Below are 16,254 nucleotides of genomic sequence, written 5' to 3'. Positions count from 1 at the left end.
GAATAGGCCCTCACCAACCTGTGCTGCTTCTGCTGGGTGGAGTGATGGTTAGAATAGGTGTGTTGATTCGACAGTTGGTCGTTTTAAGTCACGAGCAGCGTGTGTTGGTTCTTCTGTGTGAATTTATCAAGCTGCTTGTATGTGATGATGTTGAGGACTGGTTGTCAGACTCGTCCGCTTGGATGATTGCTTATCAGTACGTCATTTACATCTCGCCGCCATATTGCTGAGTCCTGTGTCAAACAGCAAACACTCATTCTTTAAGAGTAACCATCGTTGTGCAGTATGCTGGGTCCTCACATACATGAGTCCAAAGTGCTTCCAGCAATCTCTTACCACTGTAGGGGCGGTGGGGTAGCCTAGTGGTTAAAGCGTTCGCTCGTCACGCCGAAGACCCGGGTTCGATTCCCCACATGGGTACAATGTGTGAGGCCCATTTTTCTGGTGTCCCCCGCCGTGATATTGCTGGAATATTGCTAAAAGCGGCGTAAAACCAAACTCACTCACTCACTCACTCTTACCACTGTAAAAAGAAGAGTTCTAAAATCCAGGTTTAATCTGCTTCATTGTTGTTCTTGTCCCAGTATGTTGACAAAAGATAATTGCCTGGCGAGCAGAACAGCTGAGACTGCTTGCCATTTCCTTCCTTATTTATGGTCAGCACGTGTATATCAACAACGCTGACCATAGTCCGGAGACAGTCGTGTCGTCAGGCACCGTTGTGATACCTCTTAACAACGTTTGTGGAAACTTTCACATGACAACCCAGGTGTAGTGAGTGGGTGCGTGTAGTTTCATGCCGTCTTTGACAATATTCCAGAAATATCACGACTGGAGGACACCAGAAATGGGCTTCACATGTAGGGAATCAAACCCGGGTGTTCGGCATGACGAGCGAACACCTAAGCCACTATGCTGCCCCACTGCCCCGCATCAAACTGTATCAAGTGCAGTATTTACATTCAAACAAGCGATTCAGAGACATATTCACATTTCCGACGTAATTACATGGCCCGTGAATTAATTTTCACATTGGGCAATTCTTTCTTCACTGAAATCCTTCCTCGGTAGAGCGACGACACAGCGAGCAATAAACTTCTTACACCCTCAGCCGAACTCCTGTGCATGGCTGTAAACCTATGAATAATGCTCTAAATTAACTGGGTTTGATTCAATATGATGAAGCTTGTAGCTGTTGAGGATAAGTTTCGATCAATGGTGAGCGGCTTCTGTCGCTGCAACAGCTGTCTTCCTTACCCGACTCTACCAAGCATACGGCTGTATTATGATAACGTCTCGCGCTAAGCAGAATCCCCCTCATTTTGTCTTGACCGTGCATCCTGGTCGGTGGAGTTTTTTCTTGGAAGCTACGTGTTTAGTTTTCTGACATTTGTCCCTCTGATTGTCCATTGTGGGATATAGCGATTCTATTCAGGTCTTGACTTATTGATCGTCACGTGACGCGGATGTTTACAACAGGGCACGTGGAGCGTCTCTGCTGTGTTTGGTTTACTTGTTGAGTTTGCCCCTGTCGGCCGCGCTGGCTCGCTGGCCCTATACTCCGTATTAAAGCTTGGCTGAGGATCAGTACCCCGGATTACCACCATGGATGACGAGGTGAACGATATGCACACGACGCAGGCTCCGATAGTCGTCGATGAGACGGAGACAGTCAGTTTTGAGCATAAGGTGGAACCAGCTACCAAACCTGATTCGACCGAAGACGACACACAACCAGACGCAGTAGCTGAAGGTGGGTTTAAATGAACTGGTGGAGCAGATGACACGTTGTCGTCTGCTACTTTGCACGCTGATCGTCTGCAGTAATGTTGTTTCTAGAAGATGCTCCTGTTACTTGTCAAATTGCAAAATTGCTTCAGCAGATGAAGCGACTCTGAGCAATTGGTTGGATAATTAGCCTTGTTCATCGCTTCAAGAATTATCATAAAATATTTACCGCTATGAGGTTCAAAATCATTTTGTCGCCTAGTCTATTCGTCCGGACAACACACAGATTGTTTGAGAGCCAGAATCACTGAAAGCTTTCACTCAGCGAATTATAATAATGATAACAGTAGCTCGTACAGAGGTTAACATAACAGCTGCAATTATCAGAGGTGAATCAGCCCGCGATCGGCGTTGCGTTGGCGAGGAAGGGGGAGGGGGGCCGTTTCATATTTTAGTAGCATCAGTTTCAGAGGAGCTGTTCTGAATCGGCAAGAGGTGCACCCTTGAGCAAAGAGTCAAGAGAACGTACGCCGTTGGGTCTCGGTACACCGCCCATGTTTCCTTATAACGCTACTTCTTCGACCCTCCTCACTATTACGCCACAGTCGCTTCCTCACCCTGAGTATAATGTTTCAGTGTTCAAGGCTTCTGTGAAGATATCCAATTACATATGCCTGCGTCGTTGCCGGGTGATACTCATACATCATATTCATTCATAGGATCTGCATCCCATTCCTGATAATCATCTTCCCTCCCCGAGGAGTCGGACCCCCCTGCCAAATCTGTCTGCGCTGTCTGCGATGACTAATGATAATAACTAATAGCTTTCTTCAGAGACATCTATTTTCATTGAAATCACATTCTGGACGTTTGCGATGGATTTTATGTTGCTGTTTTCCCACTCTTTATAGATGTTAATATTGTCTGATTTAAAGGGACTCTCCGAACTGGTCCCAGGCATCTGATATCATTACTTTATCAATGTATACAGGCAATCTTCTCAATGATGGCACCATTATGTATATTTTATGCATCAGTGGGACTAAAGAGTCGTCACCCCCAAAACACAACTGCTTTTCTCACCGAGGAATATTTTATTTTGACCTCAATGGGAATTTTCTTAGTGTCGCAGTTACGTCATTGTTCCTGAGTTTCATTGTCGTGAGGGTCCCTGGACCCGAGTAGGAAACCCCCCTTCTTGTTGAAGCACGATGGTTTTGAACAATAAGCAAAGAGAAACGCCGATATGCAGTCGGACACAAGTGGCCATTATTACGTTTTTCCTGTTTCATTAATTCGACCCACTTGCTGGCAATAGTGATTGTACTTACGATGAATTCTGGTCAAGGGTTTAGACATTCGTTTTGTTTGAGAGACTGGCCTTGCAACCAACTGGGTTCCGGACCCGTCTACGTATGTGGCGACTGCGGTTCAGATTACGTACGTTTAAGAGTTTTGAAGTTGTGGCGTTCTGTTTGACGGACTGTAAACTGGACCCCCGTCTACATACAATAGTGATTGTAGTCGTGATTACTTCTCATGAAGAATTTCGAAGTTGTAACTGTCTTACAGACTTAAAACTGCCCGCCGTCTACACACAAAAGCGTTTGCAGTTATGATAAGCGTTGTGACGTTCTGTTTGATAGATGGATTTTTGCCAAACATAAAACTTGGTTCCGTCTATATGACCTCGCATTTCGAAAGAGCCGATATTTCAATACACCTAATGTAGACTATTCTTTTGCAAACGTTCACGGCTTCATCTTCACTTTCCCCTATATTATCCAAATCGTGAAGTTTTCTATCTCCGAAGCAATGAATAAATTAGTTGAGTGTCTGTTTCGATTGTCCACTGTTTCTCTTCTTTTGCGTCGGGGAATTCAGCCATAGTATATCAAGATCGCCTGGAGAGCAGTGTATAGCGGCAGTCTCCGTTGTTGATGACTTTCATGTCGGAGTAGCAGGAGACGTCGGCAAACAGTAAATCGTCAGAATTAAACGGCTTTCTATACGCTAAAGTCACTCAGAGCCAGTGTCTACATCTTTTGTTCGAACAGCAGCGGCCCGCTTATCAAAATGGATGCATTTCTGCCGGTGTTCAAGACTGGCCAGGAAGATCGTCGCGGTTGCTGGTGTTCTTGATTAAGCTAACCGACTCCACTGTTGTGACGTAAAGGCCATTTTAGTTAATCGTGGCTGAGAAGGGGCACTGTTTGTATTTATATTTAGAATAGATTGTTTATTTTTGGTCCTAACAAACGAGACTGCCATTTCAAAGCCAATGCTAATCCATAGTAGTGGTGAGTGTATTCTAAAGATTCAAACTAGAATTAAGAAAAGACTTGGTGTGAACGGGTATCCGTAGACTAAGGCTTAGTCCCTGATTATATAATTTTGCTAGTAACAAATACACCCATTAAAACTGAAAAGGAGCCCCAATGAGATGGGAGATTCAGGCGTGGGGAAATGTAGACTCGCTTCATTTAGACTTAAGTATTGCAGGGAGGGCTAGGCAGTGCAGTAAATAATCTGGTACAGGGACTATGAAACAGACCAGGTACACCTATGATACGGCAGTTCCAGTAGTTCAGAGGTAGTTATAAAATACAAATGACGTTGACAAAGACGCCCCTAACTCATGTTAGGACAAAAACAGTATTCACAAAATCTCACTTTGAATTTGAAAAGAACCCGTATTACGTATCGTTTGATTTGCACAACAAAACTCGAGCAAAAGTAACCCAGCATGAGCGTCTTTGTGTTAAACCTGAAACTAAAACGATAAAACATCAGCCAAGTTAATTAAGTCGTGTTCGTTTCTTCTGACAAAACTCATCCCAAACAACGTCGTCTGCCAGATGTGGAACAAACTAGGAACGCTAGCGCCCAACACCTCTGTTATTAGAGTCGTTACTTTCTCCTCTCATAACTCACATTTAAAAAAAAAAACCACGTAGGTCAAACACAACACTTCATGTAACCCTTCACAGACGTTTACAACTGAAGAAGACCAAATAGGTACAGAAGAGAGTTAAATGGTACTTTGCCCCAGCTTGTGAAAGAAAGAAAATTCAAATATCACTCGCTCTTCAGCGACGCCTGTGCACGAAGTTTGACCCTAGGTCTTGGTAATCTTTGAGCGAGGGAGGGGGTGTGGTGTATGAGGGTCGTGAATGGGGAGGGGGAGGTGAGACGGGAAAGGGCGGACCCTCGACCTAGCAAGAGCTCTCCGAATGGCATTGCACTCCCCAAGACTTGAGCATAAGGATCGTGTCCGGGTAAGGCTCAAGCTTGGATATCGGGTTTCAATGAAACCTTGTTTCACGCCCTATGTTTTTCTCGTTTTGAAATATGTCTTATCGCTTTGAAACTGTCAAACGGTCTGTACAGCAAGGCGCGACCAAGTGCCTCCAGCTTCTCCAGACTTGAGTAACAGTGTCCGATAGGTTCCTTGAATAGTTACTGTTTCTTCAAGACAGGTGTGCGTCTGACAAGGGTGCTTTTGTATCGTAAAGATTGCTACTTTAACACATCAACCCATCGTCAGATTTCGTCCGTGAGCGATCTCGTAAGGCGCAAGTTAAATCATACCTTGGCAGGTGAATTCACGTTAAATCCTCTTCAACTGGGAAATGTCTAAATATTTAAAGAATCATGGGTAAATTAGGCTTGTCGGGGGATGCTAAAACAACAGCACGTGCGCGATGGGCATTATTCGAGATTTGTATCACGCGCAACAGCGATAAAAGCCATGTACACTAACACAAACACCCTGGACACGTGCTTGAAACAACATAGCCAGTAATCGTGGACATATTAACCAGAATGTGCCAGCACTCTGTAAACAAGTGGAACGAGGACGTACACATTCAACACACACGTCGCCATCTATGTCGGTGTAGCCCCGTTCTGATTTCGTGGTTCGGTACTGTTTAACGCAACATTTAACAATATCTCAGCTATTTGGCAGCATTTTGTAAGTTATACTGTCTGGACCAGATACTCCAGTGATCAATAGCATGAGCATCGACCAACGCAAATGGGAAACGATGGAACGGTTGCCAACCAAATTAGCGATCCTGACCAATAGAGTCCGTTAGTCGTCTCTTACGACAAGCACGATTGCTTACAGACTGCCGTCATATAGAATATTGCTGAGTGCGGCGTTTAACTACAAACAAACGATATTCTAATTTATCTGTTTACGACCGTAGATTCGCCAACTATACAAATGGTATGTGGACGAACGTGTCATATTACGTGTAATGTGTTGTTAAGCGCCAATGACTTGTGGTTACTGTATTAATATATGGCAATAGATAATCTAGCCAGGTTGTAGCCGTTCGCACCAGTTGGTATTTTATATGAACCTGTTGCATGCACTGATTGCATGATGATAATCACCAGACATTAAGTTGTTATTTCTAGCTACAAACTTGACTAATTAGGATACCAATCGGAACAACAAGAAATAGACATGCCTGGGATGCACATATTTGTTGTAATGGCAAAGCGCCGAGTACTTTGGTTAATGGACTCGTGAAGATCCGAGTTAGAGTTGGTCTTCAGCAACCTATGCTTGTCTCCCTGTGAAGATCCGGGTTAGAACTAGTCTTCAGCAACCATGGTTGTCACAAGAGGCGACTAATGGGTTCGGGTGATCAGATTCGCTGAATTGGATGACGCATGTCATGGTATCCCATTTGCGCGGATGGATGCTCATGCTGTTGATCACTTGATTGTCTGGCGTAGACTTGGTTTTATACAGCCCGCCGCCATATAGCTGAAATATTGCTGAGTGTTAAACAACATAGAAATGATTAGTTTTTGAGTGGGTTTAACAACGTTTAGAGTGAGTGAGTAATGGTTTACGTCGCTTCTGTTCTTCAGTATCACGGTTTGGCACTTCAGAAATGGTCTTCACACGTTGCAGACTTTAGGGTAAGTGAACCCGGTTCTTCAATGTGACAAGTCAGCGCCTTACCACTGGGCTACCCAATTACCCAGACACCGTTTGGAGATGTTTCCAATTGGATGTGGTAGCCAAATGGTTAAAGCGTTCGCTCGTCACGCCGAAGATCTAGGTTCGATTCCCCACATGGGTACAATGTGTGAAGCCGTTTTCCGGCGTCTCCCGCCTTGAAATTGCTGGACTTTTGCTAAAAGCGGCGTAAAACTAAAGTCACTCACTCATTCTCAGCAGGTGAAACACACTATGGTGTGAATAATTCTGCCCATTCCCTGGGACTGCAAAGTGAATCAGGAATTGCCCTCTTCTTCAGAATGGGGCAAGAGCGCTTGCTTAAACCCCGGGAAGGGGCAATTCGAAGAACTGGGAACGACAAATATATCAGTTTTAGAAACTGGCAAGGTCTCATATTCCCTGTCAAACTCAATTCGTTATTAATGGCCTAGTATATGGCAGCATTATGTTTTATGCAATGTAAATACCAGAACATTAATTATAGAACAGCAAACCCATCCACAAGCATGTCTATTTCATGGTGTTCGAATTCCAATACCGCTGCAAGCACGCTTCCCAGGCTGCGCTGTTCCCTGGTGTGGTTCGCTGCATACCACGGAGACTAATACATGCTTGTATTACATGTATGTAATGCGTTCCCTATGATCACCCATAAAGAATGGCAATGTATCTGGGATGTGTCACTCTGTCTGTTGATATGTATCTCATGCTCTGATTATGCTGGCTATTGACCAGGTATTGATTGACAACAGCTGTATGAATGCCAGTGGTGGCTGTGAAATATACAAGCTGCTCGCAATGCACAACTCTGTTTTGAAATGCGTCACATTCCATCGAAGTGACACGTACTCTCTCTCTCTCTCTCTCTCTCTCCACCCTGCCCCTCTTTCTCTCCCCCTCCCTCTCCGTCCAATTTCTTCCCCCTTATCTCCCTTACCCCCTCCCACCCCGTCCCTCTGTCCCCTTTTTCTCTCTTCTTTCTCCCCCCTTTCTCAATCCCCTTCCTCTCTATCCCCTTTTCTCACCTTTTCTCTTCCCCTTTCTCCCCCCCGCCCCCTTTTCTCACCTTCCTCTCTACCCTCTCTCTCTCCCCCTCGCTCTCTGTCCCCTTTTCTCCCCTCTCTCTCCCCTCCCTCTCTGTCCCCTTTTCTCACCTTTCTCTCTACCCCCTTTCTCTCTCCCCTCCCTCTCTGTCCCCTTTTCTCACCTTTTTCTCTACCCCCTTTCTCTCCCCCTCCCTCTCTGTCCCTTTTCTCCGCCTCTGTCTCTAACCCCCCCCTCAAATTCTCTGTTTTCAGATAATACTCATGGTTTGCTCCATGCAGACTGATAAAGTGTAGAATATGTTCAGTTATCAAGCAAGATCTATTTGAAGTTGTGTCCCCTTGTAATGCCAGAATTGCTTACCTCGAGTTCGAATCTTCATCGACTCTCTAAATGATTTTGTGGCCACCTGTCGTGGGTTTCACCACAGCTGTAAACAGAGATAAAATTTAGATAACACGCAGTCATAATGCAATGTAATGAAGAAATATGTATTTTAAGAAACACCTTTCGACTTTAGGCGAAAATGTGTGTGCACCGGCTTCGTCTCATGTGAAGTCTGAAATACTGCCGATAAGAGGTAAATCTTGAACTCACTCACTCACATGTTCAAAACTGCGTGAAACAACTCGGTCTTTGCAAATTTACATTTAAGTTTTTATTTAATATAACACGAAGTCTCAACAACTTCCTTAAAACAAATGCAGAGAGGTCCATAACACGAGAATTTAGGCATTGATCTTCGTCTGACTCATGCTATTTAAAGTATTATCGAAAATGGCTTTTCACAAGAAATAGCTTAGACTTGAGTTTTCAAACATCGATCGTAATTCAGATAATTTTGTTTAAAATGTGAGAAATTAGCTGAAAATGGACACACTTGAGATGTGAGATGTTCTTTTTATGTGACAGATCAGCTTTCAGTCTGCACAGATTAGTATTTGAGCGAAAACAACTGCACGCGACCGGTCCTGGCAAACGGTGCCTCTGTTTGTTCCTTTCTCCTCCAAATACGTGCAAACAAACACCACAAACACCGCAAACATATTGCCTGTGACAGTGTAGGGCGTTATATATGGCATGTCGTTAATCAATTTGGCGGATGTTTTATGTATGGAGACAATGTTTTGTTTGGTGACATTGTTAAGGTTAAGCTGGTGTCTGTGTTAAGATGGAAAAATATGGAAAACATGTTCTGGATTGATATTAAGATGCAGATATTTTACTGGGAGACGATGGAGTGTTCTTAAAAGGAATGTGATTTACATGTAGAAGACCGTGTTATGGATAGGAATATGATTTACACGGAGACGTCAGAGAAAGTGTTATAGATAATATATGTCTTACATGGAGAATAGTGTTATATGTAGGAATATGATTTACACGGAGACGTCAGAGAAAGTGTCATAGATAGTATATGTCTTACATGGAGAATAGTGTTATATGTAGGAATATGATTTACACGGAGACGTCAGAGAAAGTGTTATAGATAGTATATGTCTTACACGGAGAATAGTGTTATATGTAGGAATATGTTTTACACGGAGACGTCAGAGAAAGTGTTATAGATAATATATGTCTTACACGGAGAATAGTGTTATATGTAGGAATATGTTTTACACGGAGACGTCAGAGAAAGTGTTATAGATAATATATGTCTTACATGGAGAATAGTGTTATATGTAGGAATATGTTTTACACGGAGACGTCAGAGAAAGTGTTATAGATAATATATGTCTTACATGGAGAATAGTGTTATATGTAGGAATATGATTTACACGGAGACGTCAGAGAAAGTGTTATAGATAATATATGTCTTACAAGGAGAATAGTGTTATATGTAGGAATATGATTTACACGGAGACGTCAGAGAAAGTGTTATAGATAATATATGTCTTACAAGGAGAATAGTGTTATATGTAGGAATATGATTTACGTTGATACGGTAGAGACAGTGTTATAAATGGGAATATGATTAACCTGGAGAAGACACTGTTATATTTTGATATATGTTTTACGCTGCAAGACGGTGTTATCGATTGGAATATGCTTTACACAATTATGTTTTACACAGAGACGATAGAAACAGTGTCACAGATAGATAAAGTGCTCCAAAAACAAAACCAGAAAATACGCTGATTTGCGTGTCGAATTCTCTTTGAAATGTCTTCGAGGAGAATCGCAGCTATTTGGAGGAAATGCAGATGCCGATTGTTTTACTCGCGCTGTCGATGTTTGAGTAAACGGAAGTAGAGTACATCAATATGCTGAGAGCCCCCATTTATTATAATCCTCCAGTGTGTTTGTGCACCAACAGGCACGTCGACAGATGTGAAACGATTCAAGCGCTGAAACCAAGCAACTCATCTGACGACATCTTGCTACACTGGAGCAGCTCCAGGCTCACGGTGCTAGATTCGAGGAGAGTTCAAACGTTCCTTAATGAGGATTCCGTATAGAGTATCAGGAGATGTGTCTTTGTGAGCTCTTCTAGCAGAGTGTAGCAAGCTGACATCATGTATTCAGTATATGGCTTTGTTTGTCGAGGTTGATGGAGGAGATGTGCCACCGTTATAAAGTCCACCCTTCTTAATTAACATGATTTCGTATTGTAGAACTTTTCCAATACTGTTGTTTTTACGTAGACCCCTTTCCAATTCTGGTGGTTTCGTTAACTCGACCCTCCTCAATCTGGACGATATCGTCAAGTAGACCGTCCTGATGTAGGATAATATCATTAAGTTGACCCTTCTCAATCTGGACGATATCGTCAAAGTTCAAGAAGGTTAATATCTGGTGACCCACGCCGTCACTGCTCGAGGAGCATAAACCCTCACTCACTGTGCCTTTGTATCTGCTAAAATAAACTCACCACAAGAAGTAGCCAGTATGTCGATTTGAATACCTTTAGCAATAGGGGTCGGTTGGGTAGCCGAGTGGTTAAAGCCTTCACTCGTCACGTTGTAGAACCTGGTTCGATCCCCATCATGGGTGCAATGTGTGAAGCCCGTATCTGGTGTTCCCCGCCGTGATATTGCTGGTATATTGCTAAAAGCCTCGTACAACTAAACTCACCCTGCAGCAAAAATAAAATAAATAAAATAAAATAAATAAAAAATAAATTTAAAAAAGCCAATGTATTGCTCTTCTTAGATAAGAAATATTCAATGTGTCTATTTGAATACAATACTCTTGGCGCAAGAAATAGTTGTTGTATCTACATGAACAAACATTAGAAGTAATGTTGAAAATGAAATTTGTAGCAACAATAGCTGTGTGATGTTCGTGTTGACATTCTCCTTCAGTAAACGTTCTACATAGATATCGATGATCATAAACGGATATCCGTGATATCTTACGATTGATATTATTCTTGTCACACTTCATACTTTTTTATAAATAATACAGGGAGTTTCGTGATGCGCATGCATGCGTACGTGCGTGATCACGTGTGTGTGCAAGTGTCTGCTTGTCTTGGTCCGCACTAAAAGCTGTTTTTTTAGCGGCTGGCATATTCGTTTCAGTGCAGATGATGAGTAATTGATACCTTGATTCTGTTTGGCCTATCTCAGACATCACTTGAAGTGAAAAATGTTCTGACATCTCATTTGACCCCTGAAGGTCCGGGTAAGAATAGGCCTTCAGCAACCCATGTTTGTCACTAAAAGGCGACTATGCTTGTCGTAAGAGGCGACTAACGGGATCGGGTGGTCAGGCACGCGGACTTGGTTGACACATGTCATCGGTTTCCAATTGCGCAGATAGATGTTCATGCTGTTCATCACTGGATTGTCTGGTTCAGACCCGATTATTTACAAACCGTCGCCATATGGTTGGAATATTGCTCAATACGGTATAAAACTAAACTAGCATCCCTTTTAGCACTTATTCACATTTTCTATATAATATGGCTGCGCAATACTTTTGAAGGAGTTACACCAATGTATGAATAATCTCTGGTTGTCAGGCAGGACACACACAAGACGAGATTAACAACACCCCAGTTGAAGGTTATGTCAATGTACTTCGAAAAACCAAACTCGACTTAAGACATACGTGTCGTGTTCATCTTGCTGCTTATGTATCGAAATTCACACAGACTCATCCGATCCCAGTTTGGGTTCAGAGTGTGAGGTCGTGTCTCCCAATTCAAAAGCGTTTTCTCGGTCGGTACATACCGTTGTCAGCATCGACATGCGTCTGTTTCAGAATCATACAAATAAACAAAACGGACCGTGTTGCGCCTTTGGGCAAATAACTACATCTCCTCGGATTGTTGTGAACAGCGCTTTAAGTTTATTTCACAAATGCAAAAACTATTGAAATACGCGTTAAACTATTTTACGAAGGTCACCACGAGTCAATTACCTTTAGTCAGTGTAGGGCTTGTTTGTTTCGGGTTTCAGTCAAGGTGTGAGGTTTTTCCCCTTCGTCACAAGGATGCAATGGTAATTCTTTACTTATCGGAAACATGGACGTCAGAGGGAAATAATATATGTGCTCTACTTGACACCGTCATTGACGTCTGTTTTATCTTTTGCGTCTTATTAAAAAGAAAGTCATATTTGCATATCCTTCGTGTAATTCGCCTCAGAATTCGGTTTTATTGTTACATGATAAATTTACACAATCAGTAAACCTCAACATGTATGCTGAATTCAAGAAACACGTGTATGCATTTATAGACATTCCGCTAACTCTGAAGAAATCAACGTCAGCCCATTTTTGAAGGTGAAGGTCTTTTTGCACTTTGGTTAGAAGTTTTTCAAATTCATCAGTGTTTGTCAATGCTTTAAAAACTTAATTTAATGAACCGAAACACACACTCTGTGTACACCGTTCCAGAACACAGAAACAGTTTGTGCAGGTAAAGAAAAATATACAGGCGGTTAATCAGCATCGGAAACAAACAGTTTGATTGTTACCATGGCTGTTTACTACACAAATCGCTGTTTAAGCTCCGTACAAGGTGACCGACGTTGTTAGTTGCTGAGTCGGAGATTGTGTGACCTTTCTCAGGTCAAACGAAGGTCCACAAAGCCTTCAAGTGCGTGTCAACAGTTGTGCATCCCTTAAACGTGCATTGGTTCACGGATTTGAATAAGAGATTTTAATCAGCAATCTTGAATGGTCGTTTTGTATGTATATTCTAAGTAATAAAATGATAAATAATAGTAATGGACATTTATCCTTCGCCTTTATCCATCTATTATTAGTATGTGTTAATATATATTAATACGAGATTCATTGTCGGGAACAAAGCCGTCTCTTGTCACATTTTCTGTATCACAGTCCCCGAACCGCAGTATTTTCCGTTCTGTCAAGCCCTCCCTGCATTATTGAAGACCAAAATAAGCAAATCCAGATTTTCTTTCCTCAGTTCCTCAATATCCCATGCTACTGGGGCTCTGTTTCAATATAAATGTGCAAAATTATATGTTTTCTGAGCCCATGCGACAGTCTACTCGTCATTACTTCCGCAGACAGCAAGAGGTCATTCGGCGTGTTCCGGAAAGACACCAGTGTGCTGCAGATAACAGTGTCTCGCTGTAGGCCATCTTGTCGTAAATCTGGAACATATACCAACGTATTATTACACGAGTTGCGGAGTAGATGAATTATTCACGCCGACATTTTGTAATTAGTCAAACCTGGAGTTGTCAGCTTTATGACAAAGCCTTAGCAATAAATGAATGCTTTAGATCACAATAACTACAGCATCAGTCGTTGGAAAACATGATGAAGTTGGAAGGAAAGCAGCAGTACCATAAATTGGTTCCCCTCTCTCTGTGCGTTACTCCAGATATGACGAGACGGAGCCAAGTTGATACCGTGCATCGCTACTTCAGAATCGCGATAGGTACTAGCGGCAATGAATAATTCAGGAACACGGGATCTTTTCAGATAAAGAACATTTATGGAATAATTTCAAATATGGGCAGCTCTTGAAGTTGCAAGTCGCTTAATGTACTTGTGTTGTCTGTCCCCCGGGCACTTTGCATAAACAGACAGCATTGTCAGTGAAGTACTTGGTTTTACCACTCGCCTGAATGCTGCACGAGTACATCACAGCCAAGGGGATAAACTTTATTAGTGAGAGTGCAAACACCACCAACTCCATAGCCCTCCCAAGTATTACCCCAGGTTTTCTTTTACCAGGGTCTCATTTGCTTGACACCCCCATATCCCGAATACAACAGTGCAACTCAATATCTCATCACGTCTGAAGGTTGATGTATGTGTGACACTAATACTTTCATATATGAGATATTCTAATACAACATGTCAGTTATTGAAATATACCCCAGATGTGAAGATATGTATGGGGATTATTGAAGGGATCTTGTATATGCATATTTCTCAGTATAGGTGATGTGTATGACATACCTTTTAAAATATTCCCTTGTTTGACCTTAGCGACGTTGCCAAGCCCGAATGTTCACTTGGGCTTATAATGTTACCGTCGTATGTGTTACCATGACAACAAAACCCATCCATATCTTTCATGGCTGTACTTTTGATACTTATCATTATTTCATAGGAGATAAACGTACTCTGTATGAAAATTAGATGAATTCTAGATCATAATGATAGTATTTTAGATTCATTTGAAACAGAACACGTAGTACAACCGAACAGTGCAAGGTTAGTACGAAGCCCAGGGACCATTAAATTCAGTTCGCTTTAACCGTAATTCGTTGTACTTATTTCGGCTAAAACATATGGCATATGGTCGGAACAGAGACGATTCGTTATATCCGTCCGTTCGTTATAAGTGTAGTTTACTGTGTGTTCATACATACAAAGATTTATCACATCAAACTCAACATTGTTTCGCTATTTATTCTTCTGCACGTATCCACTGACAACGATGGTGAATATGGGTAAATGTAGAGTTGTATCGTTAAACGATAATTTGTCACGCAGCTGCGCCCTTAAGCGGAAGAAGCGTATTTTAAGTATGATGTAAACAGATGAAAGCAACTGTTTGATGAAAGAGCATCCTTGTGTCACAGACACTGAACCGCATCACCTGTCATGTGATAGTGCACATGATGCACAAACACAGATCTACATACGGCAGCGGGACTAGGTTTGTCATAAGGACAGTGTAGACAGGTCTGCGAGGCTCTGGTCGGCTACTTGTAAAGCGAAGAACGGAAATATCTGTGATCTCATGCAGATACAGGTGTTTGACAGGGCGGTCGTTTTGAGCATGTTTTCTTTTGACATGTTTTATTAAAGTGCGTGAAGAGTTTTTTTCAGTCGGCTGGTTTGAATGTTTGCGAGCACGAGATGAAGTAGAAGAGTAGAGTTGATATTGTGGTGATAACTATGGCAGGTGTGTATTTTTGTGTCATTTTCAAGCATGTAAAAGGGTGTTTGTGGACATACGTAGCTCAAAGGTGTAATCGTCATTGTGTGTTCGATTCCCAGAATTATGAATTCAAGTTGCCAATGCAGAAATAACTTGGTTCCTTCCCCCAACATATACATGACAGAACACGGTGTAAATATATGTTTGTGTGTGACGTTGGTTGCGTTATAGTACGTATAGTTAGTGAGTGAGTCAAGTTTTACACCGCCTTCAGCAATATTCCAACCATATGGCGACGGTCTGTAAATAATGGAGTCTGGACCAGACAGTCCTGTGATCAACAGCATGAGCATCAATCTGCGCAAATGGGAACCGATGACATGTGTCAACCAAGTCCGCGAGCCTGACCACCCGATCCCGTTATTCGCCTCTTACGACAAGCATAGTCGTCTGTTGTGGCAATACATTAGCACAGACCTCATGTTATGATTCATACGGCTACAGCTAATTGCACTGTAAATGTTGTCACTAGCGACCGGTGCTCATGATATCGACCACTGACTATATACAGGCAACAGTGATATTGTGGGAATTTTTCAGACTGCAGCGTAAAAGCATCGACGAAATAGGTGACAAGAAGGGCGTTTACGTAACGAATACTCATATGATTAAGTAGATGAATACTATCCCATGGAACAAGAAGAATGGAATAGTTTTACTACGGCTTGAATAGTTTTAAAGACCGGTATTTACACAGTTACCGCTCATATGGCTTGATGCCCATCGGACAGGGTCCTCAGCGTGATTTGTTATGGCCATGTAATTCCTTATGCATTAGCGGGAGTCTGTGCTTCGGACGATAGCGGGTAGTGAGTAGGTGTATCGAAAGATAGTCGATGGATAGGGAAATAACTTGTTGTTAAATGACACATTCAGCTATATTCCAAGGATGTGACTGTATATATTTGAGTCAGGGCAAGGCAATCCAGTGAGTGATATCATGAACACCGGGACACCATAGCATGGGCCAAGTCTGTGACCATCTAGTCCCAGTGGGTCCCTCTTATAACCGATAATCATTAGACCAGTTCTATCCCGGATCTTCCTGAGTCAGTGGGTATAGTGAATATCCAGTGTGTGTATCGAGGGGGTAACGATTCTGTCAGTGAGTGAGTTTAGT

General features: G+C 42.4%; 1 protein-coding gene across 3 annotated transcripts in view; it reads left to right on the top strand.

Moving 5' to 3' along the window:
- Positions 1-16,254, top strand: part of LOC137273852 (neuronal membrane glycoprotein M6-b-like) — a 107,694-nt gene that overhangs the window by 31,704 nt on the left and 59,736 nt on the right. Inside the window, exon 1 of one of the 3 annotated variants that reach the window (XM_067806728.1) lies at positions 1,299-1,753. The exons of the other annotated variants lie outside the window; for them this stretch is intronic. Coding sequence (XP_067662829.1) covers positions 1,606-1,753 — 148 coding nt within the window. The 5' untranslated portion in view covers positions 1,299-1,605. Of the gene's footprint in view, positions 1-1,298; positions 1,754-16,254 lie in introns of those variants that run through there. 3 annotated transcript variants of the gene reach the window in all.

The sequence above is a fragment of the Haliotis asinina genome, chromosome 2, assembly GCF_037392515.1.
Source record: "Haliotis asinina isolate JCU_RB_2024 chromosome 2, JCU_Hal_asi_v2, whole genome shotgun sequence".
NCBI classification, from domain to species: domain Eukaryota; kingdom Metazoa; phylum Mollusca; class Gastropoda; order Lepetellida; family Haliotidae; genus Haliotis; species Haliotis asinina.
This window is presented reverse-complemented; position numbering and strand designations above follow the sequence as displayed.